Genomic DNA, 25,644 nt, shown 5'->3' with positions numbered 1-25,644 from the left:
TGATTGTACTGGACACCATCTTCAAATATGTAATAAAGAACCAAAATAATACAAATAATAAGAAGAAGAAAACATCATTACCCATGTGACATCATTCATTGTTTTTCAGTCAATATCGAGGCTTAAACAGAGAAAGGGAACCGAAGATAACAGGTGAGAAGAAAGGGGAAAAGAAAACTTTAAATACAACAATGTAAGCGTAACTTTCTTGCATACTCCCTACAATGTGATCAGGTACTAGAATGAATAGCTGTGCATTCCGAATTCTTTGTTTTTCCACATTCTTTCTCCCCTCTTTTTTGACAAGGCGGCTTGGTTTAAATCAATTCTTTCTTTATGTCTCAGGACCACCCTGTTTTCAATAAATCAATTTCTGGTCCTCTTTTGGAGAGCTCAAACCTTGTACTTGTCTCTCCAGGGTCCATCAAGCCACACAAACTCCTACCCTGTTCAACCTGTTCTTCCCCAAAACCACTTTTGGGAGCCCGATGAACTGGGTCCAACCTTCTCTCTGACTGATGACAGCATCTAACCTGTAGCTCGATAGATGAAAGCAAAGAGCAAGGCAGGCGTTCGGAGAATAGTAGCTTAATACTTATTATACAATATACCTTCACCACAAGTACATGCAGCATGTATAACAACGGTATGGGGTGCACCAAATAACTGTTGTTTGCTCATGCACTAGGCTGCATATCATATTCTGAGAAAAACCAGCCTAGCAGACTTGTAATTGGCTCATTCCAACAACTGCAGAATAAGTTCAAATGATGATCTCCAGTGTGTATTGCAGCCATAGTTTGACGTTGCAATCAACAAATGACCTGCATAGAGAAGTCCAGCACCAAAAAATAATGTAGTGCTTAGACGGCCAACAAATAACATTCTAATGCATCTGTTAATGTGGAAAAAATTAACTTAACAAGCTGGAGGCATAAATTAACTTTCAAATGCACGAAAATTCAGTTTTGATGCAACCACACACCTTACCTTCTTTTTCATCATCATGGAGGATAATTGATCGAAAATAGATCAAATCAATCATGATGATCAAATGATATCGGGTTGCAAAAGGGGACAGATGAACAGCAAGGTCCCAATCATATGAGAGATCCCAATTTCCTGCAAGACAAAGAAATTAGAAAATTTTAGTAATCCCAAATATGTAGCAAGATTTGCTATCTACAAATGCATTACGGCAAGTATGAAACTCTCAGAAGTGGCTATAATTGTATAAACACAAGATAAAAAGACCAGGTACTGGACCATGTCTTACGAGGTTTATGTCTACTTCATCAATCAAAGCTACAGTAGAAAATAAATCAAGCACTCGTTGCTTCCTACGAGCTAGGTAGAGTACCTAAGACTAGAGACCAGAGCCAAAGTACCCACCCCAAGGATGACTAGCCAACCTGAGGTGGTGAGCTCACTGTTTTGTTTGTTGAGCAAGAAAGGAATCTGGTTTTTTTTTTTTTTTAATCAATAGAGATCGGAAATAATCCTACAATTTCTCCTATTTTCTCTAGCATTTATTGACCTCTGGGCGTAGAGACACGATTCAGGCCTCAATAAGGTGTTACTAAAATCTTGCCCCAAAGGTCTTGGCACCAATGCTGATGTCTCTTCATTCTCTCTTCTAAAACCTTCTTCTAAAACCTTCGTGATATGTCTGGTTCAGGAAAGTGCTAAAAAAAAGAAAACAAAATGCTAAGGAAAATAATTTTGTTTGATTTACTATGAAAAATATGAAAGAAAATCGAATATAATTAAAATTAATTAAAAATTTATATATTTTCGAATTATTTAATTTTTATGTATAAGTGAAACGAGTTTAAACAAACATACAAAAATAATTTATTAACTTTAAATCTATTTTTTATTTTCATTCCCCTTTCTTTCCTTCTATTTTTCCTCTTTATTTTGCTTCTTTCACATTTTCTCTCAAATTTTCCAAAAAGCAGGCATAGTCTTAAGCTAAAACTGTGCAATTTTTTCCTAACCTATTTTTTTCCTTTCTCTTTCTCCTTTACGTTTTCTTTCCCTCAAACTTTATGGGAAGCAAGCATAGGCCCAAAAGATTATGACAAATTTTTTAAAGAAGAATAATGAAACAAAGACCACAGAAGTATACTTTTTCTAGCATCAAGAGGAAGAACTCTATCTTGTCAACACAATTTAAAACTTAGAGTGTGTTTGACAGTAATTCTAAAAAGTGTTTCTAGCATCTTTAATACTTGAAAGATAAAAATTTTCAAGTGTTAGAAAAACTATAAACACTTCCTAAAATCACTGTCAAGCGCATACTTATAGTGTATTTGGGAATTATTAGAAATATTAAAAGTGTTTCCTAGAATTACTACCAAATAGACTCTTAGTCAATTAGCAATAGGACTTCCAACGTTAGGAGAGTGTAAATGCCTTGTTATGTTGTATAGCATCGTAAAAATGTATGATATAAATATCAGTAAACTTAAAAGAGGTGCTAGACAGTAAGCTGCAAGGAAGTTGCAATGTTATGACTTTGACACCACAGCTCCATACAATATACAATAAATGTAAGAATAAAAATAAAGAAGTAAAATAACCCATAAGAACAAACGTCATGCATATATTGGGGACACTGACCTCAAAACATTTTCCTAGGGTACTAAAACACAATAAATGTGACTAGGAAGATTCTTGTGAATGCAATCCTTCCAAACTTTGCCATGGCTAGAAAATTACCAATGCAATAACAACCATGCCCAGAACATAACAGTAAACGTGGAGAGATATTGAAACTACCATATTTACTTCCCAGATGATGGACACTAGATGACAGGATGGCAACTTATGAAACAGAAAGGCAGACCCCTAAATCCGACTGGGTCGACCTGAATTTCATATGGAAACAAAATTCTCTAAATTCCCAACTTTAACTGAACATTGAATTAGGGAAGGCCATTAAAAATTTAGTAGAACTCTGTTGTAGAATTATATGAAGGCTTACACAGCACATGTCCAACACAGTTCAAAGAGATTGAATACTGAAAACTATGGAAAATAATTTGAGCAGAAATTGTAGTAGTTATCTGAATTTGGTGGATTAACAAAGTTTTTAAAAGAAACAAGAGGAGAGGAATTACCCTTTTTGGTTGCCATATAATATAGAAAAATAACATTCAAAACACGAGATTTTCTGGAAATAAAATTTTTGGGTTTCTTTGATAGCAAAAACAAAAAATTACTTGCAGCTTGTGGAAAAAAATGAAAATAGCAGACAAGACATGTTTAGAAAAACAACAAAAAACCATTTTCAGAAACATTTCCCCAAAATGGATAATTTTCTAGAGAATGTTAAAATGTTGCTTTCCATATTTTCAAAATGTGAAAATTTAATGATTTAAAACAGTCTAAAATCAAACATGTCCATTGCATTCTTTTTTTAAAATGAGACCGATTCCAAATCTTTTTTTTTTCCCCTTTCATTTCCACCACAACACAAGCAATAAGAATCCTAGTTGAATTCAATTTGCTACTAGATATACTTCTTGTCACTAGCTTAAATCTTCCTTATGCATACACTAGAACTTGAATACCAGATGTGTGCCTTTGTGACTCATACTAGAATTGAATTTAGATTGATTCATGTAAACAAGGTTTCATTGGAAGTGAAGTATACAATTGTGTGAATGCAAGATGAAATCAAGAATCACCATTCAAAGAATCAATGTAATGCAGAGGCATCAAAGAGGTCTCATAGTTCTTGCATGAACAGTGATAGCTCTAGATCTTATTATTGTAACACTAACACTGAACATAGTATCAATTTTGAGAACTGGATAATGAAGGCTTCGAATTCTAATAGGAGGCAATCAGACTTGATCAATTCATATATATCTCCCAAAATTGGTCCATCAGAGGAGATATATTTTTACATATATGATAAAGGGTTGGGATTGCATGGAGGGGCAAGAAGTGCAGGTTCATGAGATTCACAATTGGTTTCACAAGCAGTAGGAAGGTCGTTAAAGTTGTGGGATATTTTGAATGTAGCTTATTTTGTTTGCTTTTTTAAGCAATTAATTATTTAAATATTGGATACTTTATCCTTGTATACTAGTCATCTTTGTAAAGCCTGGTATACCTCACACGCACATGAGCCTTGCCCCATCCTGATGCAAGAGTATTTATATCTCAGGGATTATGTACAATTCTATTCCATCTAAATAATTAGACACATGGATCTTTCTCCAACCCTCATTTATTTTGGAGACTATAATTTTTCCTTTTCTGATAGGCAAACTAAATTTTATAAACTCCACCATTTATTTTGGAAATTATGACAACCAGCTTAGTTCAAGGAAAATTCAGTAATCTTTAGATGTAATAAAAGATTTCCAAAATATTAGAAAATATTCATCACAGAAAAATGGAGACGCCTTCCATAGATTAGACCTATGTACACTTACATTTTTGTGATTTTTCTGAATCATTCAGGGTCGGGATTCTGGGGGATGACAAGATCAACTTCAAAGGATATTTGCAGACAGTTTGCATGTCAAACTGCATGGGGCATTCTTCAGTTCTAATGACCATCTGTAAGTTCATGTAGCAGTCATATTCAAACTTCAAAAAGTAAATCCTATACATGGAATAACAATAATCTAAAATAGTAAAGATCAATTGCAGCAGTTTAATTCTGAACATTAAAGTTGAAAATGTAATTTATTGGGAAAGAGAAGCTTGCAAGAGACAAAGGAGACAAAACAAATTGTACAAAGAGAAAAACAAAACAAAGAACAAATGAGAGAAAGCGAGAGAGAGAATAGATACATTGACAATTTCCTGGTTTTAGAATTCTGTTAACTCCTCTGCACACTCCCCCTATACTACTAGAGTTCATCTCTGTCTTGGCTTGTATAATCTTTATTACTTTATAACAAAATGGTTTGACATTCACAAATAACTTAAATTTGCCAAAAGTATTAGCTGAACGAGGAACTTAGGCAAAGAGTGCAATGAAAAAGTTGAACTATTCTGATCAACCATGATCAGTGGCAGAGCTAGAAATAAGTTGAGGGGGGCCAAGAATACTAATTTATTTTCAGGGGGGGCAAAAAGGAGCAAAAATCAATTCGATACTTCAGTGGTAACCAGGTTTCCTCCTAAACTGAAGGGTAATGGTTCAAACCCCCATGGAAGAACCTTTTTTTTTCCCAAATTTCAGGGGGGCATTTGCCCCCCCAAGCCTTATGTGGCTCTGCCCCCTGCCCATGATTTATTTATAGCGCAAAAGAGAGTTTTCAAAATGGTATGTATACCATATGGAATATGGAAAGTAAATATCATGGAATATACCATATAAAATATAGAAAATAAATATGATGCATCTAATCTTCTAGCACACAACCTCAAGCCAGAGCATAAAAATCATATATGGTCACTTCACACACAACACTGAAAGATGGGACAAGCCAGTGGTTAGTGAGAATGTCACTAAGTCAATTGTCAAAAGAAACATCGAGTGGCAAGTAGTTTCTATGTAATCAAATCACAGAAAAAATGACAATCAACCTCAAGACGCACCTAAGCACAAAAGTCTCTCGAGTCTTAGGTGCAAAACACTAAGCCAAAGCACATATAAATTTTATAAAATATGATGCAAGTTTTAATCCAAGTAATAAAAAATTCAAAATTCCAATCATTTAAAAGAAGCATCCAACATAAAACGAATGAAATTATATAAAATTTTAATATACAATTGAAAATTTCAAGAATAGAAGTGTAAAAAAGGAAAAAATAAAAAATAAAATAGATGAAGTATGGCTATCCAACAAGGCACATGCCTTGGCAGGTGAGGCACTTATAGCTAGGTAGTCATTGCACCTTGGGGCCTATGGGCACTTTAAGTTAGCCTTTAACAACTATATGATTATTACAAGCATCTCATAAGATTAAGAACATCAACATCCAAGTCTTGAAGACAGCAAACCCAAACCATTTCAAAGGCAATATGAACCATAGCACAATACTTAGCTTTTGCAGTAGAATGAGCAATAACAATTTTTCCACTTAATATCACCAACAAAAGTACAATAGCCTGAAGTAGAATGTCTGTCAGAACCACTACCAGCCCAATCGACATCCCTAAATCTAGTTGGAGACAAGGAGGAGGAAGGCACGTGTAACAACCCACATCCATAAGAACTCCTCAAATAACACAGGATGCAGCAAACAACTTCAAAATGAGACAGGCAAGGGGCATACATACACTGATGGACAACACCAACTATATAAGTCAAGTCAGAGTGTCAGACAAGCAATAGTAAGATATATTGACTTACCAACCAAACGCCTATACCGGCCCACATCACGATAGCATCCTCACAATTTCAAACTTCATGTTCTTGGATTTTATGTCAATTTTCCCTCAAAAGAACTGCAATACATGTTTCCAAGCCAAGTAATTCATTCCATTCAGCTTCTTTGATGCAAGAGGCTTAGCCATATCATCAACAGAAGGTGTGAGTTTCTCAGCTGTGGTAGATAGCCATTAAGAAAATCCAATAAAAATTGATCAGCATGATGCCAAGGATTGGACACATCAACCGCCAAAGAAGGGAGGACCAAGTTGTGGCTCGGCAAGGGGATGGGGCACCTGGTGCTGTTGGAAGGGCTGGTCAGCTAGGGACATTTGGTGGAGCAGGGCTGTTCGCAGGTTCTGTCCGCTCTGATGCCAAATTGAAAGAGAAACTTAGGCAAAGATGGTAGGGTGAAAGTTGAAGCATTCCCACCACCCATGATCCATTTATATGGAGACAAGTTTTTCAAAAATGGTACATGAACTATGAAAAGTAAATATAAAGTATTTGCTGTTCTAACAGTATAAGTGGCATTTTCTTCTCTCTTTATTTGGGCTTTATTGGGTACTTCCTCCTCCATCGGTCAAAGAAATTTTATTAGGGAGGAATGGAAACTATGTTGGGATAAAACACAGAAAAGTGTGGAGAGCAGCTCCCCTTTGCTTGTTTTGGATTATACAGAGGGAGTGAAACTGAAAGACTTTCAAAAACTTGGAGCAACCAGTACAAGTTTTAAAAGAGTCTTTTTTTCTCTGCTTTCTTTTCTTGTGGTCCAAGAGGTGTTTGGATGTGGGGCCTATGCCTTAGTTGGGTTTCATAGATTGGTTAATTCCTCACTAAGATTCCAATGTGTTTGTTGAACCTCTATGAGCACAAATTGTATATACTTCCAATACATGTTATTAGGCACCTTTTCTACTAAATTCTTTCTTGCCTATCAAAGAAATATTTTAACAGTATTAACATTCAGAAAAGAATTCAAGTGATAGAATTTCTTGTGCAAAAGTGGAAACAACAGATGCAACAGATTCCACATATGTTTATGGAATATGAGCCATGCCTGTATAGCTGAATACACAACAGGAAGCAGGATAACAAATGAGCTTTGTGAGAAACGTCATGATATTATGTCTCAATACTGCCCAAAAAGTGAATTCTTGACCTTTCAGAGAGATTTAATAACATGCATCTATTGTTAAGGTTTTGTTACTTGGTCCAACAACAAAATCAAACAACTGCAAAGAAGAATGGAGAGGTGATAAGGGTATAATTATAAGGGAAGAAACTTAGCCTAAATGTGGTTTATAATAAAAATACGGAATAAAAAACCCCTTAAACAAGAATTTGAAATACCTTTTATTGAAGAACTATAGGCAGAGAGAGAGAGAGAGAGAGAGCAAAGGAAAAGGAATTACAGGTTGAGTAAAAATCCTCGCAAAATCATATAAGGGAAGTTTAACCACTGAGTGCATTTACTGCCAATAGTCATCCCCTCTTCTTCCATCACTGTTATTCATCTAGGTGAAAGAATAACCAGCAACAATGAAACCTTTTAACAGAAATAAGGTGGTGCCCTGGTCCAACAGGTACAAGATCACTAGTGTTTTACTATAAAAATCTTTGCCTGCATCTATTGGAAAGGGAATTGAAGTTTACATATTTTCTGTTGTTCTATCTTAACTTCTCCCAGTGAAACCCTTTAACAGAAATAAGGTTGCACCATGATCCAACACCTACAAGATCACTAGTGTCTTACTATAAAAATCTTTACCTGCAGCTATTGGAAGGAGTATTTAAGGTTATATATTTTCTGTTGTTCTATCATAACTTCTCCTTTCCAGTTATTCAAATAGTAATTCAGGCATCACATTTCCATCACACTCTGATTTTCCACTTCATAAAGCCTCATGGCTCATACCTTCCATCTCTTTCCATGTAAATCATCTGAAAATGCCAACTAAATCACAGGGCAATAACTATGGAAAAGGGAACTCATTGATTAAAAATTAGATTTAAAATGTGATAGAAAAAAATATCCAAGCTAAACCAAAACTATAATATATCTCAAAATAAACAAAAAATAAATAAAAAAATAGAGACTTGCTAAAGTTAACTTGATCACCGAAAGCCTTTTTGCATCTCCCAGGAGGCAGTTGTTTTTGGGGGGGTGTTGGTGGTTGCAAAAACATTTTCTAGGTGCCACTTAACAAATTTTATTTTCCTTACAAAAAAAAAAGTACTGTTGCAAAAGTAACATTCTTGAATAAATATCAAAACCCTCCTTTTACATCTACTGATGTCATAGTCTCTACCTACAGGCCAAGGAAACCCCGAGCCTGTTAATAGAGTTGAGTTTTCTGACAAATGGAAATTTCTAAGGGTCATAGGGATGAAGGTATACGCCCTTGAGGCTGACCTCAAGTGGTAAAAAGGTTGGGGAGGGTTTGTGGGAAGGTTCCAGGTCCAAGTCCCAATGGGGACAAAAATTTACCTATAAAAAAGGGTGAAGGTATACATTTTTTTTTTGATAGGTGGGTGAAGGTAAACATTATAGCCCTCAAAACTATAATATCGCTAACAAATAAAGAAGCCATAGAGCATTTATTGGAGAATAATGCCAGTTTCACTTAAAATAGAGCCTCATGCTTCAACAACCTGATCCTCTAAGGCTTCAATATAGACCTTCATATCCAATAGTCTTTATTAAAACTTACCTAGAGGAAAAAGAACATAAAATCTTATTACACAAATTTTCAGTTCAAAAATGACTAATGTTTTGACACTTTTACTTTCTTTGATACCGAGTCTGGAGGAAAAAAAAATTCAAACTTTTAATTCACACTAACAAACACTTAAAAAGGTCAATTCAAACTTTTGATTCACAGTACGAAACACTATGACTTACCTGCCAAACAAATAAAAATTCTCCAAATACTTGGAATCCCTATAAAAGATCAATACTGGAGATAATTTTGGAAGAAGCCTGTATGGTGGACTTGTACTTGAATCGCCACTTGTGGGGAGGCATGTGAGTTCATTCTCCAGAATAGAATAAGCATCTGAAAATGCCTGCAAGACACGAGATAATTGAAAACTTGAAATATAAGATAGCATTAATAATCACACAACATTTCATCAAAGCAATTTTCTTAAAGACATTAGTACATCAGCAAAGTTCCTCATGTGATCTCCACAAGTTCCTAAGTGTAAATTCTATATTAGCAGCACAATATTCATAAAGGGAATCCAGTGAAGTTTAAGATATCAGAAGACAATTATTTTGCTCATCGCTGCTTTACAAAGGCTTCATATATATGGTGAACAATTACATGCTGACATTCCTGGTTTGAAATTAGGAGCATCTCTGAAACATAATGATGAAGAGCACAAACAATGAACTGATGATTCTGCAATTTTTTCGTTCTTTTTTCTTATTTATACTATAGAGCAGTTATAATAATAAATAGATACACAACAAATGGAAGAGCCAAAAGGCTGATCTCAGAAATCTAGACTAAACACTTCATTTTTGACAATTTATGATATTTCTCTGGTCAGTGAGTCCCAAATCAAGCATTTTGTAAGTTGGCTTCCATTAAATACCTAAGATTGTGCGAGAAAGGGCAATATGTGTAGCAGTTAGTTCCAAACAAAAGTGCAGGAACAGATTGAAAAAGCAGGCAGAACTAACATTGAACAGGTCCCTAAAAGTTTAACAGGAACAAACTCTAACCTTCCTGAACATTTAACAGAAATCTCACTAACAAAAGATGAAAGGAGATAAAATTTGATATTGATTTTTGATATTAGAAGGATAAAGCCTGAATTCCCGAGAAATCAAAACATGCTTTTATTGTGAAGATATTTAGTTAATTGAGTTTCTGAGGGTACACCCTTTAAACAACTTTCTAAATTTTAAAGTTCTCACAATTTCATTTTCTTCCACCAACATACAATGTATACTAAACCCTGCTATTTCCTTCTGGGAACAATAAAAATATTTAAGTTCATAAAATTAAAATATATTACTCATCTAGATCAGCTATCCACAAAGCAATGTGTAAGTCCTCAAATATCTGCAGTAACAGGCTGACCTTGATACATTGATGTATCCGAAAGCAGTTCCTTCCCACGTTATTTGTTGGAAAAAGAGGATCGTCAATGTGAATTGGATCAATGCTACAACATTAAAGATTAAATCATCAATAAAAAATAGAGGGGAAAACATTGGTACAAACCCAAATCATACAAAGGTTGCAGCGTATAAAACAACAGGGTGTAACTGATACCTATATCCTCTTTCCCTATTTATATACACTCCACTTCCTTGTACTGAAATACGCATTTGACGTGGATCAAACACATTCCTGGATAAGTAAAATAATAAAGTGATAAACAACGATCACAAGTTTGAGAACATTATGCTTATCAACAAAATCATCTTATAATTGCAATGCAGAAACAGTAGCAAAAACCAATTTCAACAACAGAAAAGAACAAATTTTACAATGGTCAGCTTTTCTGACTTACCCAAAGAAGTAAAGAAAATCCATCAACAGGCTTCCGAAGTTCTACATCAAAATTAATATTGTAGTTAGACAAAAGCATTCATGTATAAGCAACACAAACACCAATCAGAAATAATGATGAAAAAAATGGAACTTCAAATGTGATATATACACATGAAAAAGCCTGGGAAAATTTGAAAATCCTTGCCACAGAATAGAAAACATGCATGGCTGCTCCATTTGGTAGGTATAAAAGCATAAGAGAAAAAGGAAACAACAATCCAGATCTTATGCTTTTCACATGTTTCCTTTTTCCCTTTTTAAGATTTTTTTTTTTTTTTTGGGTGGGTTGGGGGGTGTGGAACCCCTTTAATTGAGCTTGGTGCAATGATCTGACTCAATGATTTGGTTAGGGTAAGCTTTCCAGGTTTTGGAACTGAAACAGAATAAGCATCACATTCAAAATCTGTACTCTTTTTTTTTTTTTTCCATAGATTTCTCTGCAATCAAATCAGATCAACCCAAAAAGTAGGCAGCCAAATGCATGCTAAGGAATGACATGCATATATTCTCAAGGCTTATATAACAAAATGGAGTCCGGACAGTGGAGAAGGATATGGTTTGCTAACTCATCTTCACCTTTACACAAATAACATCTATTTGGAAGATACCAACCCTTCCCTTTTAGCTCATCCAGAGGTAAAAAAATTTCCCAAACTACTTCCCAAGCAAAAAAACTAACTCTCATTAGGACCAAAGGGTTCTACACAATACCTAACGGGAAGCCTTTTGGAGAGTGCCCTACTAAGGAGTATTAAAAGGACTTCACTACATGACATCCTCAACACCACTTCTGATCACTTGCCCTTGCAACCTATTAAACAACTGTTCCACCTCTCCCAATTCCCAATCATTTATCTGTCTTGTGAACACCAGGTTCCAACAACCCCCTTCCTCAGCCTGCTCCCACATCTGGCTTACCCAAACTTCTCTATTAATGGCAATTGAAAACAACTCTGGGAAAGCAACTGTCAAAGGATCCTTCCCACACCACCTATCCTGCTAAAACCTCACCCTCCTACCATTTCCTACTCTGAAACCAACCCTGTTGTTGAATTTCTTCCACCCATTCTGGATTGCCTTTCAAAGACCCACCCATAACCTTCCCTCAAAACTCTAGAACACCACCCCCCTTCTTCCTCTCCATATTTCCCTACAATCACCAACTTTTATAGAGCCTCATTCTCAGAAGCATATCTCCAGCTCCATTTTCCAAGGAGGGCTTTATTCAAAGTGGGCAACTTTCTACTCCCTAGGTGTTCATCCTTTTTATCCAAGCTAACTAATGACCAATTCAATAAATGAGGTCTTCTTTGGAGCTTAACCACCCCCACCCTTCTTCTCCAGTCTAAGGCTCACCTTACGTGGGATTACAAAAAAAGAAATATAGTAGATTGATAGGTTAAATAAAGTGCTCTTAATTAAAGTTAATCTCTCTCCTTTTGATAAGTACTGTTTTTTTCCACAAAGCAAGTTTTTTTTGAAATCTTTCCTCCACTACATCCCAAACTGGTAAAGACTTGAAGGAAACCCAAAGGTAGGCCCAGATAAGTCAAAGGGGGAGAGCCCACTTTACACCCCAGCCAACTCATGAAAGCCTAACTCAAAGCCTCTAAATGTTCCTTATCCAAGTCACAAAAAATCAGTGCATCATTAGCAAAAAGAAGATGGAACACTACCATACCCTCTCCTCCTTTCCCACTGGCCAAGAAACCCTTAATGAAGCCTCCTTCCATAACCCTCTTCAAAATACTAGAAAGCGCCTCCATTGCCAAAATAAAAGGAAAAGAGGATCTCCCTATCTTAGGCCTCTAGAACTTTGAAAGAAACCTATAAGGGTCCCAGTAATCAGAACTGAAAACTGAGCTGAGGATATGCACCACTTCATCCACCTTACCCATTTTGCCCCAAAGCCCATTTTTTCCATGACTACTAATAAGAATCCCCAATTCACATGGTCATAGGCCTTTTCGATGTCCATTTTGCAGATGACCCCCCTTTCTGAGCTTTTCAACCTTGAGTCTAGAACCTCATTTGCTATAAGGACTGCATCCAAGATTGTCTTCCCTCCACAAGAAAGAAGTAAAAGAAGAGAGTAAATGTTGGAATAAAGTAGGTATTTTGCAATTGACATGAGATTTGGTAAACAAAATCCTCAACAAAACATTTCACTGCCAGACTATTGTGTTCCACCCCTTCAAATTTCCTGGCATTTCACTCTTTCCACACAGTCCAGAACGGGCTAATGGAATCAGCCCTCAAACCATCTCAAGCATTTCTTTGCCATTATTGAGATTGGGACAAGAACTTGGCATTTTACTATTGTCTTTCCAGAAGTTATTTGGCTGCCGATGTTCTAGCAGTTATGGTGGATCATTAGGAGTACCAAATTTTCTAAAGCCAGCATAACTACTCAACCATAGGCTGGAAGCAGGGGGGCTAAAGACCCAAACTTAGGGGAGGTACCCGGGTGGGCTTTTGCCACAATCCATGTATGCAGTAGTAAGAAAGCCAATCCCAGGCAAGTAGGTTGATCTTTGGACATCTAATATTGATGTTATGGATCTTTATGAGTGCCAGAGGCCTCATGGACAGTGCCTCAAAAGTCAAGGACAGTGCCACCATTATAAAAGCACAAGGAAATGGGAGATGTTGTGAAATTGGTTATCTGGAATGTTGGTTTCTATGAGTTACCTCTTAACCAGTTACATATGCTTCAGCAATTCCATCAGCCACTTCAGATATTATTAAGATCCAGGATTGGCTATAGATACAAAATAACATACATTATTTAATCCTAAAGAGTAAGCCCTCATCAAAATTTAGCAGAAAAACCTTCCTGAAGTCACATTTCATGAAGGCCAAACTATCTTTTGAGAAGGATGCTATAACAACGTTGGGCCTGTTCTGCCATAAGAACCCCACAGATATGGACACTGGTCAAACCCGAAGGCATTGGCAGTAAAATAATTAACAGCAAAGAGGCAGTTCATCCATTTCAATAAAAAATGAGGAACTATTCAATTGTGAAATGAACTTAAACCTCTCTATTTTAAGAAACACTTGAAAAAAAAAATGTATCAAATTATTTCGACATCTACACAAACAGAAGTACCCAAATAAATAATATTGAAAGTTTGAGTTCTACTTGATTGATAGGGCGACCAAGATGATGCTCATGCTGAAGAAACCGTGTGATCAGTAACACCTGTAAGAAATCATAAATTTGTCATTCGCATGACTCTGCAATGTTATTCAAATTTATCTTTACAAAAACAAAAAGCAAGCAACTACTGTAATAAAAGAACAAATGTGAGCAAAAGTATATAGATCATGTCATATGCTGTGAACAATAGCATTCGCACCACATACAGCTAATTGATTAGATCATATCCAAAGTGAGCACATTTAAATGGAAGAATTGGGCAAAATTTACGTGCTACTTTATTATGAGATTCAAAAATTTAAAGGATCCTACTTACCAAAATAACAGGCACTAGTTTTTGCAGCTCAAATCTAAGTAGAATCCTAATTTAAAAAATAGTTAGAAAATTATCCAACCAGACTGGCAAGCAACCATTTAATGGCCTAGCCATGGTCAACTACTTCAACCTTGGTTTCACTTGATCGGTCCATTAGGGCTGTGAACACAAAACTTGAAAGCTAACTACTTGTTAGAGTCTCTATTTTAGAGTTTTAGATTTTGATACTCCCCAAACCAAACCTCAATTTAGCAAGTATGTGTGATTTGACAATATGACCAGAGCAGTCAAAGCTCAGTTCGCCAATTCAGCCCACTGGCCTTGTTCATAACATCAGTGCTTAGAAACAGACAGCCACAAAATCAATGTTCATCATTCACAGTCAAATACAAATGGGTGCATCCACATGGGTGCTGCCGTGGTGGAGAATAGTGATGCTGGAAGTCATTCATACTATTCATCTACTGCTTAAAATTGAATGTTATGATACTGGTATATAATAAAATGATTTAGTAGAGACATGTGATCTCATATCCAAAAAACAGAAACATTCTCCCAAGGTGACGAATTAACACATATGACAATCGACTCAGGCATGCTAGTTGGATGTGGTTACAACATCTAGATGTCAAACTCATCCAATTCTTCAATCCACTAAATAGGAGCACAGCTGAATTATTGAGTAGAAACGCACATGCAAGAGAATTTGATGTAAATTTTAATATTGAGGAACCATCACTGGAAATCTGCAGTAAATTTTTATATATAGGAAAAATAAGTAGGTATAGCATCCTCTCTTCTTTGCAGTTATGCCTTCAATTATGCATTCAACAGCTGGCAGATCAGAAACATTACTCCTATTCCCATACCATGTCATCTCATCTCCAACAAGGTACTTTCACATTTCTAAGTATCCATGTAACATTACTTGATTTGATCCCATATCCCAAATTAAATTAATCATAGGCATAAAGCTAAGCTTCGATTAGTGCCATTGGTGGGTATTTTTATTATTCAAGAACATTTGAAACAGGTCAAATAAATTGTAACACCAGACTCAAATGATAATAAAATATTGTGGGCTCATTGAAACTCACTGCATGTAATTTGTGAACAAAACCAAAAATCTCAAGAACCACTATGCTAGCACTAAAAAAACACATCTATACAGCATAAAAGAATATCTAACCATGCAATGTTCTTCAGCATACATCTATATATATATATATATATATATATATATATATTCAAATTGGAATCACTGAACTATTTTACGGACATAGCAGTGTACTCTATCAATAATAATAATCCACGACTTATATTACAGAAGCAGGGTCCAAGAATTCTTGAAAGATATATATAGCAGTAACTATAAGCTTTAAGTTTAAAGATAATATAGTTGACATGGAGATGATAAAAGTAAATACAAGCGTTAAGTTTAAACATGCACCCACATTAAATTTAACCATAACATATGACCATGGACTGTTTGAAGAGATACGTCTCCATGGGCAGACCAATAACATAATTCAATCTAAACACAACAAATTCCATGATTGGAAATATTCCACTCTAGCCCCAAGAATTTTCCCTCAGGAAGTGGTCCAAGTTTCTATTGGGAACTTGATACTGTAGTCAATTTCAGGGTAATAACAAGTCATTAATTGTCTGCTGTGTAATGGTTTGAAATGGCCTACCAGCAGTTAGTAAGAGTCTTATGCTGCCATTTTTTAAAATTTATGTATATAGTAAAGCACAAATATCCTAATTAGTTATTCCCTAGGCACAAGTATTCACACATGCTCATGTTAATTTATATCATGAAAGAGTAACTAAAAAGCTGGATATCCAATCAGCAAACATGGAGATATTTCAACACTCTGAAGGCAGAAGTGAAGGTTATTATGCATGTAATCCTGGGTAATAGGTAAAGGTTATTACATATTTATCCCTGGTTAAAAGGTGGTATGACACAACTTACCAAACAATATGAACTTAAGCCACCAGAGTAGGACTGATCCAGGCTACGATCAGCCAAAAACTGTTTTAGCACCAAAGCAAGGGTGTAGCTGCAGGAAATTGCTCAGTTAACTCTTTAACCTGCACACAAGATGTTAAATTTCATAGAGTTGATCAAACATAGGGAAACATAAACTTGAACTATAACCACCATAGTGCTGTCAAAAAAATGAACCACCATTTAGAAGACTAGGAGGTGCCTCAAAAGTTAAATCTAATGAACTGATGAACAGAAAAACCCTCTAACTACTCATTACACTTTCCAAACTTAGACCATGGAGTACTCACCAGCCATATAATCAAATTCTATTTCAGTAAGCTTGGTCAAAATATTCCTAGGGTTGTATAACCTTCACAACTACCTAAGAAAGTAGTGAAGGCACATAGTGGATCCAGTCTATCTGATCAAGAAAGAAGCTGTATTCTGTTTCTACCCATAGAAAAATTGACAGCTTATTTCCATATTCTCATCTACTTTTTACAAATTTTATTTTTTTTATTTTCAAATTTTCAATACTTAATGCTGTTGTAATGTCTGCCAAAAAACACTCCAGCCCAAGATTGTTAAACTCAAATCCAATTTCAACAAGTCCATTTTGAGAACTAGATAACCGTTTACCTACCATTTCCCTCCATCTAGCCAGAAAGAGGCTTAATCATACATTAGAATTGCCATCTCATGTTCAAACAGAACTATCTCTATCAATTTGTGGTAAAATGTCAATTCTTTTTTGAACTTCTGTGAAAATATTAATTTGATCTACTAGGAATTGACTGAGACATGACAAGAAACTCGAAACATCTTTTAGAATCATTTAGAGTTTGATACTATAATAGAAAAATACCAGCTCTGTGGTTTGGAGTCCTGTATGCGATGGAGACTTGAAACTGATGTCAATGCGAACTGACTTTGAATCCTTGCTATTATCATAATTTATCTGTGCACACTTTGGTGAAGCAGAGTTCTCTAAACCACCCATTTCGGTCTGAATATGACTTCCTTGTCCACCTGGCATAGGAGTTGGCTCCTCTTTTGATGTTTGTAGATTAGGGGCAGCAGAGGTAGTGAGATCAGGGGGAACTTCCACCACAAGCATGATAATAGGTATCTGACATTAAAAAGGTAGAAATATCAAAAAATACATTATAAGAAAAGAGGTCACCAGAAAAGAAAAGCAACTATAACAAATTTCCAAGAAGGAAGAGGGTTTACAGCTGTATTTTCCACAGTTTTAAGAGAATCATTTTTTACCCACTCCTGATTTGCTAGATATCTGGCTGCATGCTGGAAGACAAACCAGGTAAGTTGTCAATCCCCAAACAGGCTACAGCGATAGAAAAGGTGACAACAATAACATTTTGGGAAACTTTATATATATAGATAGATAGGAAAATAAACAGAATGTATTAAGAGGTGCAAAACAAAAGAGGAAGCACAATCCATGAACATTGTATTTCGGGAAATAATAATGTACTAAAATAAAATTAACATTCATTCAAGAAGCATAGTTCAGTGCATCTGAAGTCCATCAAATGCTGATATTAGAAAGGTAAAAGAACAGCATAAACAAATATTAGAAACAACAGGGACAGAGTAAGTGTTATCGATTCGTGAATCACGGAAATAAGATGATGTACCAGTTTTAATTGTAAATAATAAAGTAAATAGGATAGAAATTTCAGTATTCTAAGAAAACTTCTTATTCTTTTTGCTGCCTTTCCATCACAAATTTGCCTTATAGTTTAAAAGTGATATGTTGCTAGAAAACAGAGCATAAAATTATGTGCATAAGTGGTGAGAAAAAATTACTTTAGCTTGTATTACAAAGTAAAAATTTATAAAAGCTATGCAACACATCCAAGAAATTCAAAAGGATTACAGCAACTGAATTATTCTTTCGTCTAGTCTTCCAGAATGAAGCAGGGACATTTTTCACTGAAAGCAGTTTATCAAAAATTGAACCTGGAACCCCCTGTCCCAATTCCAACCCTTGCACATGAGCCAGGATATCATGTACAAGAGAAATTAGTCGCATGTAAGAACATGACCAAAAGGCCTGTTTATGTCATCTCTTTTAACATCATCTTCTTCTCAAAGGACCATTATTTAGTATGCTAAAAATGATTATATAGAAAGGCATCAGTTACTCATCTCCATAGATTGTAATACAAATGTAACCACTATCTGGCGAGTGCAATGCCCATCAAAACATACAACTGATAACATACCTGAAGACAAGTTTCTTTAATACCGTTTCGACCCTCTAAAATCCCAGCTTCTTTAATAGGCTCCTACAAAATATGATTGCAGATAAGTTTTTCCTATAGATGCACTAGCATGTGGCATGGAAATAATCAAGACTAGTCACATCAAGACAATTCTCACCAAGTTCCTCACTGGAGGAAGGCAAATTACAAGGTCTACATCACTTGTTGGAAGAGATAAACCAGTTGCATTTGAACCAAAGATATTTGTCCTGGACCGAGGCCATAGGACTTGGAGAGATCGTGTAACACGCTTGACAGCCCAATTAATGTAAGGCTTCCTAATCATATTCTCTGCAGCAACCTACAATTCCATTATATGATAAGTATGGCTAATGATCTTGTAATATTGCTTGAGTAAATGAAATAAATGTCCGAAGCTACAGGATTTTGGTTGTGGAGAAGTTGAAGATAAAATTACCAAAAAAAAAAAATGGAAAACAGCATTAATCTAGCAGCATACCTTCTTCCAGAAAGAATCAATTTCCTCATGTAGGAGGCTGTGCATCATAGAGAGGGCTGTCTTTCTCATGGAACAGCTCAATAAATCAGGTGGTTGCAAAGGAAATGCAACATCTGGCTGTGTACTAGAACATTATCAACAAAAGGGGTACAAGAAAACCATTTAAAAAAATAAGAATGAATGAAATTATAAGGATAACACACTAACATGTTCCTGATCACGAGCCAACTGGGAGATAGCAATCAGGCGATCCTGCAGTAACGCTCCAGGTAGAGGTTGAATCATTGGACGAGTTGAAAGATTTTTATTCCTCCAAGAAGGCCAAACAACTTCAGCACCATCTATGCATACACAAGCTTCCTCAAGGTTACTTCCATCATGATACCAACCCCGCATACCCCAGTGCCTTGGGCTAGAACTACCAGATCTAACAGTTGGAAAGCCCCTGTTCTTTCTGGAATCGCTTACAGGCGAGGGTGGAGGTGGACGAGGAGCCCGTGGAACACAAAGCACTACAGGTGATGGTGGCCGCTTAATGCGAGGTTGCTCCCGCCTCGCAGGAGGAACACATGGGCTTTTACGATCAAAATTACGCTTAAATTCAGATCTTGACCTTTCCCTTGACATATTGGGAATGATAATTGGTGGCAAAAGGGAGTAAGGAAGTGGATCTCCTGTTTTCCCTTCAACATCAACAGGTAAATTTGCCAAAGATCCAGAAACTTTCTCCTCTGGCATTGCATCTGCTGATGCTGAAGAAGAATGCAGCACTTTACCAGGTCCTTCATTTCCTGATATGACATAACCAAGAGGCTGGTGCCCTGCCCCCAAAGGATCAAACGGAGAACAAAAAGAAGCAGCAGTAGGCGAAGCCAAGCCATTTGTACTGTAAGATGAAGAGAAGGCAACCATGTCATCAACAGCCCTATTCATGTCTGCTTCGTGCCAAGCCCATGAGCTATCATCAGAACTAAGGGATGGAGGACGAGAGAAACCTGACCCTGGATGATCAGAAGAATTCCAATACATCACACCGCCACCAAAGTACTGACTATAATCTAATCCAGAAACTGCATGCAACTCAAATTCTTCCTCTGATATCCAGTGGCTGTCACATTCATCTGCTAACTCTTGCACATTTGTTAAATCAGACAGATCCATCAAATCCCCTGAATACTTTCTTTCATCTTCAGAGGTGGCTGTATTGACCTGCACATTGTGAGCAGGGAACCCCTGCCGAAAAGAAGACTGCATCCTTGAGATAAATCCAGGATCATAATTACATGTCACTGATGGGGCCAATCTACTGATACTTCGTACCATTGGGGGCCAATCTAAACTCATTGGCAAAGGTCGAGATAAAATCTGGCTGCACCCAGCATCCAATGGAGGATTTCTGGTCTGGTGTATTGAGGGTACAAAGGATTGATGGAAATGATTATGCCAGTTACGACCAACATCCAGATGCAATCTATCAGTGGCAGCTGGGAGATGTTGTGAATTGATAGATGTAAAATGAATGGGAGCAACAGTAGGCCACTCATATGAAGGGCATTCTGAAGAACTTGTGGATCCAGTATTACAAAACTTCCCCCTTTCTTGCTCCCGATTTTGGACAATTTCCTCTTCCAACTCAGTAGCTTTGATTGGTTTGTCAGAAACACACTTTGTATCAGTTTCACTCAAATGTTCGGAGTTCTGAAATTTAATGTCTTCACCGCTGAAAGCACCATCAACTGCCAATAAAGAGACAACAGAAGGTATTAAGTTATAATCTACAGCATAATTTAAAGTTTCTAATCCGGGAGATATAGTTTGGTTTTCTATCTTACTGTTCAAGAGCTGGTATATATCCAGAAAGGTATGACAAGTGACAACTACCTTCAATGGAACTGACAACAGGATCTTCTCGAATGCTTTGAGCAGTAGTTTCTGCCCTTGAAGGCCCATTAGTAGGTTTACAAGGACTTGAAATGAACTTGTCACAACCAATTGAAGCATCATTTGGCACATTCTCAGAGACTGAACTATCAGATTTCCAGTTAGACTTTGAAGGCTCACTCTGGGATATAACAGACGGAGCAGAAGGTTCTGTGGTTATTGTTTCAAGATCTCTTACTTCAACTGGATCTTTTAAGCTGTAAATTCTATTTTTATTTCTTTCTTTTCTAGACTTCCTTGCAGCATTTTGAACTTTTCCCGAAAACATGTCATTTTCCTGATCACGGACTAATGGTTAGATTCCATTCAATTGCTAGTAAGAAAATGATCAAAAATGAAGGAGGAAAAAAGAACAAGAGAAACCATCTCAACCACTGAAGAGGATGCCTCCATGCGAAGATCACTTTGCTGAAGTTCACCAGCCATCCTATTGGACTCCACAAAATCCACACACTTGGCATAGGCCAATCCACATCCATGATCCTGGAATTTCCTTTAAAACAATTAAAACTAAATTACATGCACACTGGCTTCCAGAAAATCTTTTTAGAAAGGAAATGGTACCTTGAGAGGTTTGAGACTTTTGGAATCATCTCCACATGACCTAGGAACAGGATTTAACTTCTTCATATTCCGGGTCCTACCCCTTTTTTTACGCCCACCTGTACCAAGCTTTTCTTTGGATTTATTTGGCGGGGACTTCAAATTTCCTTCTCCTAGCAGTTCAAGTTTTGTGAAATCAAGCCAAACAACCATAAGTAGTCCTCGAAGTTTCCGAAATATACAATCTGAAATGGTACTGATAGAACCCAATGTGCTAAAAAATATTTTGTCTCTGTCGTATTCACTATGTTGACATGTCAATATAATGTTCAAAATATCCTGAACCACAAATAAACCATTAGAGAAATTAAAAAAGGACTTGGGTTTTCCAGAGACAGAAGATGGGATCATAATTGAGCCAGCTTCTGCATCATCAGAGAGTGCCTGGTCTGTCCTTTGAGATGATGCAGTATATTTGTATTTCACTGGTTGTCCCCCTCCAGCATTGAAGAGCCACTTCTCATCCTCCAAGGCACTATATGCCCCTTTCAGAATCTCATCAGTCTGAAGATTCATCATGATCAAAGTTAGGTTAAAGTATTTGTAATGAAAAGGTTTCAAAAAGCTGAAAATAGTAACTCGCATCAACTTATAATAGGTTGCAATTTAAAATTCTATGCATTTAAAACACAAATTTTCCAGGAAAGAATATTCCAACCACCTAAAGCATACAACAGCCACTTTGCAGCACATCAATAATTAAGAAATCAAGGCCCAAAAGAACTCTCAGTTCAAAGCACACTTTTATGCTAGTACATCTGAACTACAAAATCTTTTAGATTCATCAAAAATAACATGAAACCTACTAGAAATGCAGGAAGAACAGAGTTTTGCTGTACTTTACTGAGCTAAATTGGACATCAACCCAGAACATACTTCATTTTGGCAGAAATGTTTTGGCACAAATATTCAAGTGCTATTAAAAAAAATGAATAAACTAAAAATATCCACAGGCCAATGTTGCACACTTCAAATACACAATGACTTGAAAGATGGTATCTGAGCGTGTTTCCAAGTTTCCCAACTATCTGTCAAATTTTTATCTCCTTCCTCACATTCATAAATTTGCATTCTCAAGCTAACATATTTACTCAAATCCACGAAGTCCATAGAAACAACGAACATAATATTTATTTAAATTGCATAATGAAATTCTTGACAACTTCCAAGGATGTGAACTTTGAAAAGAGGCATCTATGCCCATGATATACTTTCTCTAATGCCTAGTTCAATGTCTATGGTTGTAATCTCTCATGCTGTAATATATCCAATCATCTTCTACATGAAATTTCTGTTACATATCTGATTGTATATACAATCTGGGCAGTACCAGGACTATACATGCCAGATGTATAGTTCATACCCCATCACCATGTTTCACATAATTGGAACATCTTTTTTTTTTTTTTTTTTTGATAGGTGCATAATTGAAGCATCTTTAGTACTTCATGTTATTTGGGTCTGGACAGAGTCCTCTCTCTCAATATGCCTTGTTAATAAAGAATTCAGTATCACTTGTTATAATGAAATTGTCTAGAGATGAAAATGTCCTCTCCCAACAACCCTGCCCCTTGCACACTCTCCCTCCCTCTCCATACAAAATTGGAGAACAACTACCCATGTAAAGAGCCCAATTCCTATGGATGTGTAATCATCATTTTGCTTCAGCTTTGATTTCTCCATCTTTTCAAGTTACAACCAGTGTAGAGTTTGAGAAAGTGGTAAAATGTGACCAACAAGAAAGATTGACACCATGGACTTTTCATAGTTATGTACCCATGTGGTAATTATTATGGATTAGAATTACAATATCTAAAGATCGTTTCATACAATTGATACCTTCTAGGGAAGATTGAATTCAATTCCATGTCTGTTTTTGTGTCATCTAGCTACCATTTAACTGATAGGACCAATATGATATTCAAAACTCGCCCTAATACCATTGTTTTGGAAACTTAATTCTATGGTTCGCATTCATTTTATTGTCTATCAGGGAAAAAAAAAATGATTCCCATTCCTTTTAACTAATTACATTTCTCCTTTCAGGTCTGTCTTTAAGGAGTGCTATTGGCATTCTTTGTGAATGAGAAAGATCTATCTTTTAATAATCCAAAATGCTCTACAAACCGTTATCACCAAAATCACATTGAAAACAAAGTTCTGGGGAAGTACCAGAGATTTTGCTGCCTTTCCCAAAACCACAATGATCATCTTCCTCCTCATTGCACAATCCAAATTTTGCCACCAATCTATACAGCCTTTCTTCCTCCAAAAAACATTTGCCGCAATTCCAGCGACATTAACCTTCTCTTTCAACTTAACTCCTCTTTTCTTCCCATTATTCCCACAGTTAAACCATGCCAACCTCAACGCCACCTCCAACCGGTTTGCAACAAACGATTCAATACTATAATAGCCTTTCGCCTTCAACCACTCCAATTCAACCCAATCTGAGCCCAGCCCGCTTTCTTCACCCCTCAAAAACCCCCCATTCGAAACACTATCCATTGCCGCGACAAACCGATCCACATTTGACACAAATTCTTCACAAACAGTGACTGAATCGAGAAAACTCGCCGAACACGAACAATCTTCCACTCGCTCACCTTCCTTGGACCCGAACAACCTAACCGAGTCGTTAATCAATCGTTCCAAGTCGTTTGACTCGCTGACTCGGGCCAGCAGACCACGTGACTTCCGAAAGCAGAGGCTGGGAAGGTGTGGGCGATCACGTGAGGGGAGGTCAGGGAGGATAATGAAGAAGCCATGACCATGGGTATAGAGTTTAAATTGCATTTGGAGGAGAATCTGGACGAAGTTGGAATCTACCGCTGAAATGTAAGACTGGCGCTGCTGGACGGTGAGAGATGAGAACCATTTAAGAATAGAAGATCTAGGGTTAGGGTTAGGGTTCGGGCTAGAGCTTGGGGAGCGGTTGTGATAGAGAGAGATATGAGCGGTGAGCGAGTCAACGAGTTGGTTTGAGTCCATGAACAAGTTGCCAGGAGGATTGCTGGAGGAAACGTACGGGAAATTAGGGTTTGATTTGGGCATTTTCAGGTGTTGCAGAGAATTGACGCTGAGACGATGACAATTCAAAAGGTTGGCAAGTGCACGAAGTGTAGGCCATCCTCTTCGGTCCACCGGCATCGGACCGTCCACGTCATGACATTTGGTCCCATCTATATTTAGACGGTTCAGATGCAGACGGCGGGGAAGATTAAAAAAGAAAAGAAAGAACAATAATAATTTTATAAGCATTTAATTGAAATAAGTAAATACCAACGGAAAGAAATTTAAGAGGAGATCCAACCCCATCAAAAATGCTGTTCATTGAAAGACAGTTAGAGCTTGTTTAGCAATTCGATAATAGTTTTTTTTTTTTTTTTCGGAAAAAAGAAACATTTATTAATTAAAAACTATTTTTTATTTTTAATAATAGAAAATAAGTGTTTTCAATTAATATTTTATAGTTAATATAAAAAAAAATTAAAACATTTTTAAAAACGTTAAAAATTAGTGAAAAATATTTTAAATCTTCTAATAGATTTTTATTTTACAAAATATTAAAAAAATAGTTTTCAAAAACTGTTTTTTATATTTCGAAAACAGTTATCAAATAGGTCTTACTGTTTGTTATAAAGATAGTCATGTAATCTCATTTTAATATTTTTGTCTTTATATTTACTTTGAAAAATAAATAAATAATTATATTGATAAAAAAATTACATTTATACATTTATAAACAAAATATTTTAAAGTTGAATATACACTCATTTTCTTTTTCTTTTTCAATTTTTTTTCTTTTGATCTCTCCAAAATTATAACAATTTTTTTTTTTTTAATATATTGTGTACTTTGAATCATTGGTAAACAATTACAATATGCTATAAAATGTTTTTTTTTTTCATTTCTTATGCTTTTTTAATTTAAAAATGAAGGATTAGGAAGAGTATGTG

The 25,644-nt window shown here is 36.2% G+C and overlaps 1 protein-coding gene across 1 annotated transcript; it reads right to left on the bottom strand.

Moving 5' to 3' along the window:
* Window positions 1–26: 26 nt before the first annotated feature.
* Window positions 27–24,850, bottom strand: LOC117932408. The gene is given in 20 exon segments (XM_034853650.1): window positions 27–895; window positions 991–1,122; window positions 4,452–4,578; window positions 9,250–9,413; window positions 10,439–10,523; window positions 10,634–10,711; window positions 10,875–10,915; window positions 14,061–14,120; window positions 16,376–16,455; window positions 16,458–16,494; window positions 17,259–17,522; window positions 17,627–17,698; window positions 18,643–18,705; window positions 18,800–18,982; window positions 19,142–19,258; window positions 19,349–20,877; window positions 21,023–21,359; window positions 21,446–21,565; window positions 21,647–22,189; window positions 23,858–24,850. Coding segments are annotated over 18 exon segments (4,818 nt in total). The 5' UTR covers window positions 24,836–24,850; the 3' UTR covers window positions 27–895; window positions 991–1,122; window positions 4,452–4,511.
* Window positions 24,851–25,644: the final 794 nt, after the last annotated feature.

The sequence above is a fragment of the Vitis riparia genome, chromosome 15, assembly GCF_004353265.1.
Source record: "Vitis riparia cultivar Riparia Gloire de Montpellier isolate 1030 chromosome 15, EGFV_Vit.rip_1.0, whole genome shotgun sequence".
In the NCBI taxonomy this organism is placed as follows: Eukaryota; Viridiplantae; Streptophyta; class Magnoliopsida; order Vitales; family Vitaceae; genus Vitis; species Vitis riparia.
This window is presented reverse-complemented; position numbering and strand designations above follow the sequence as displayed.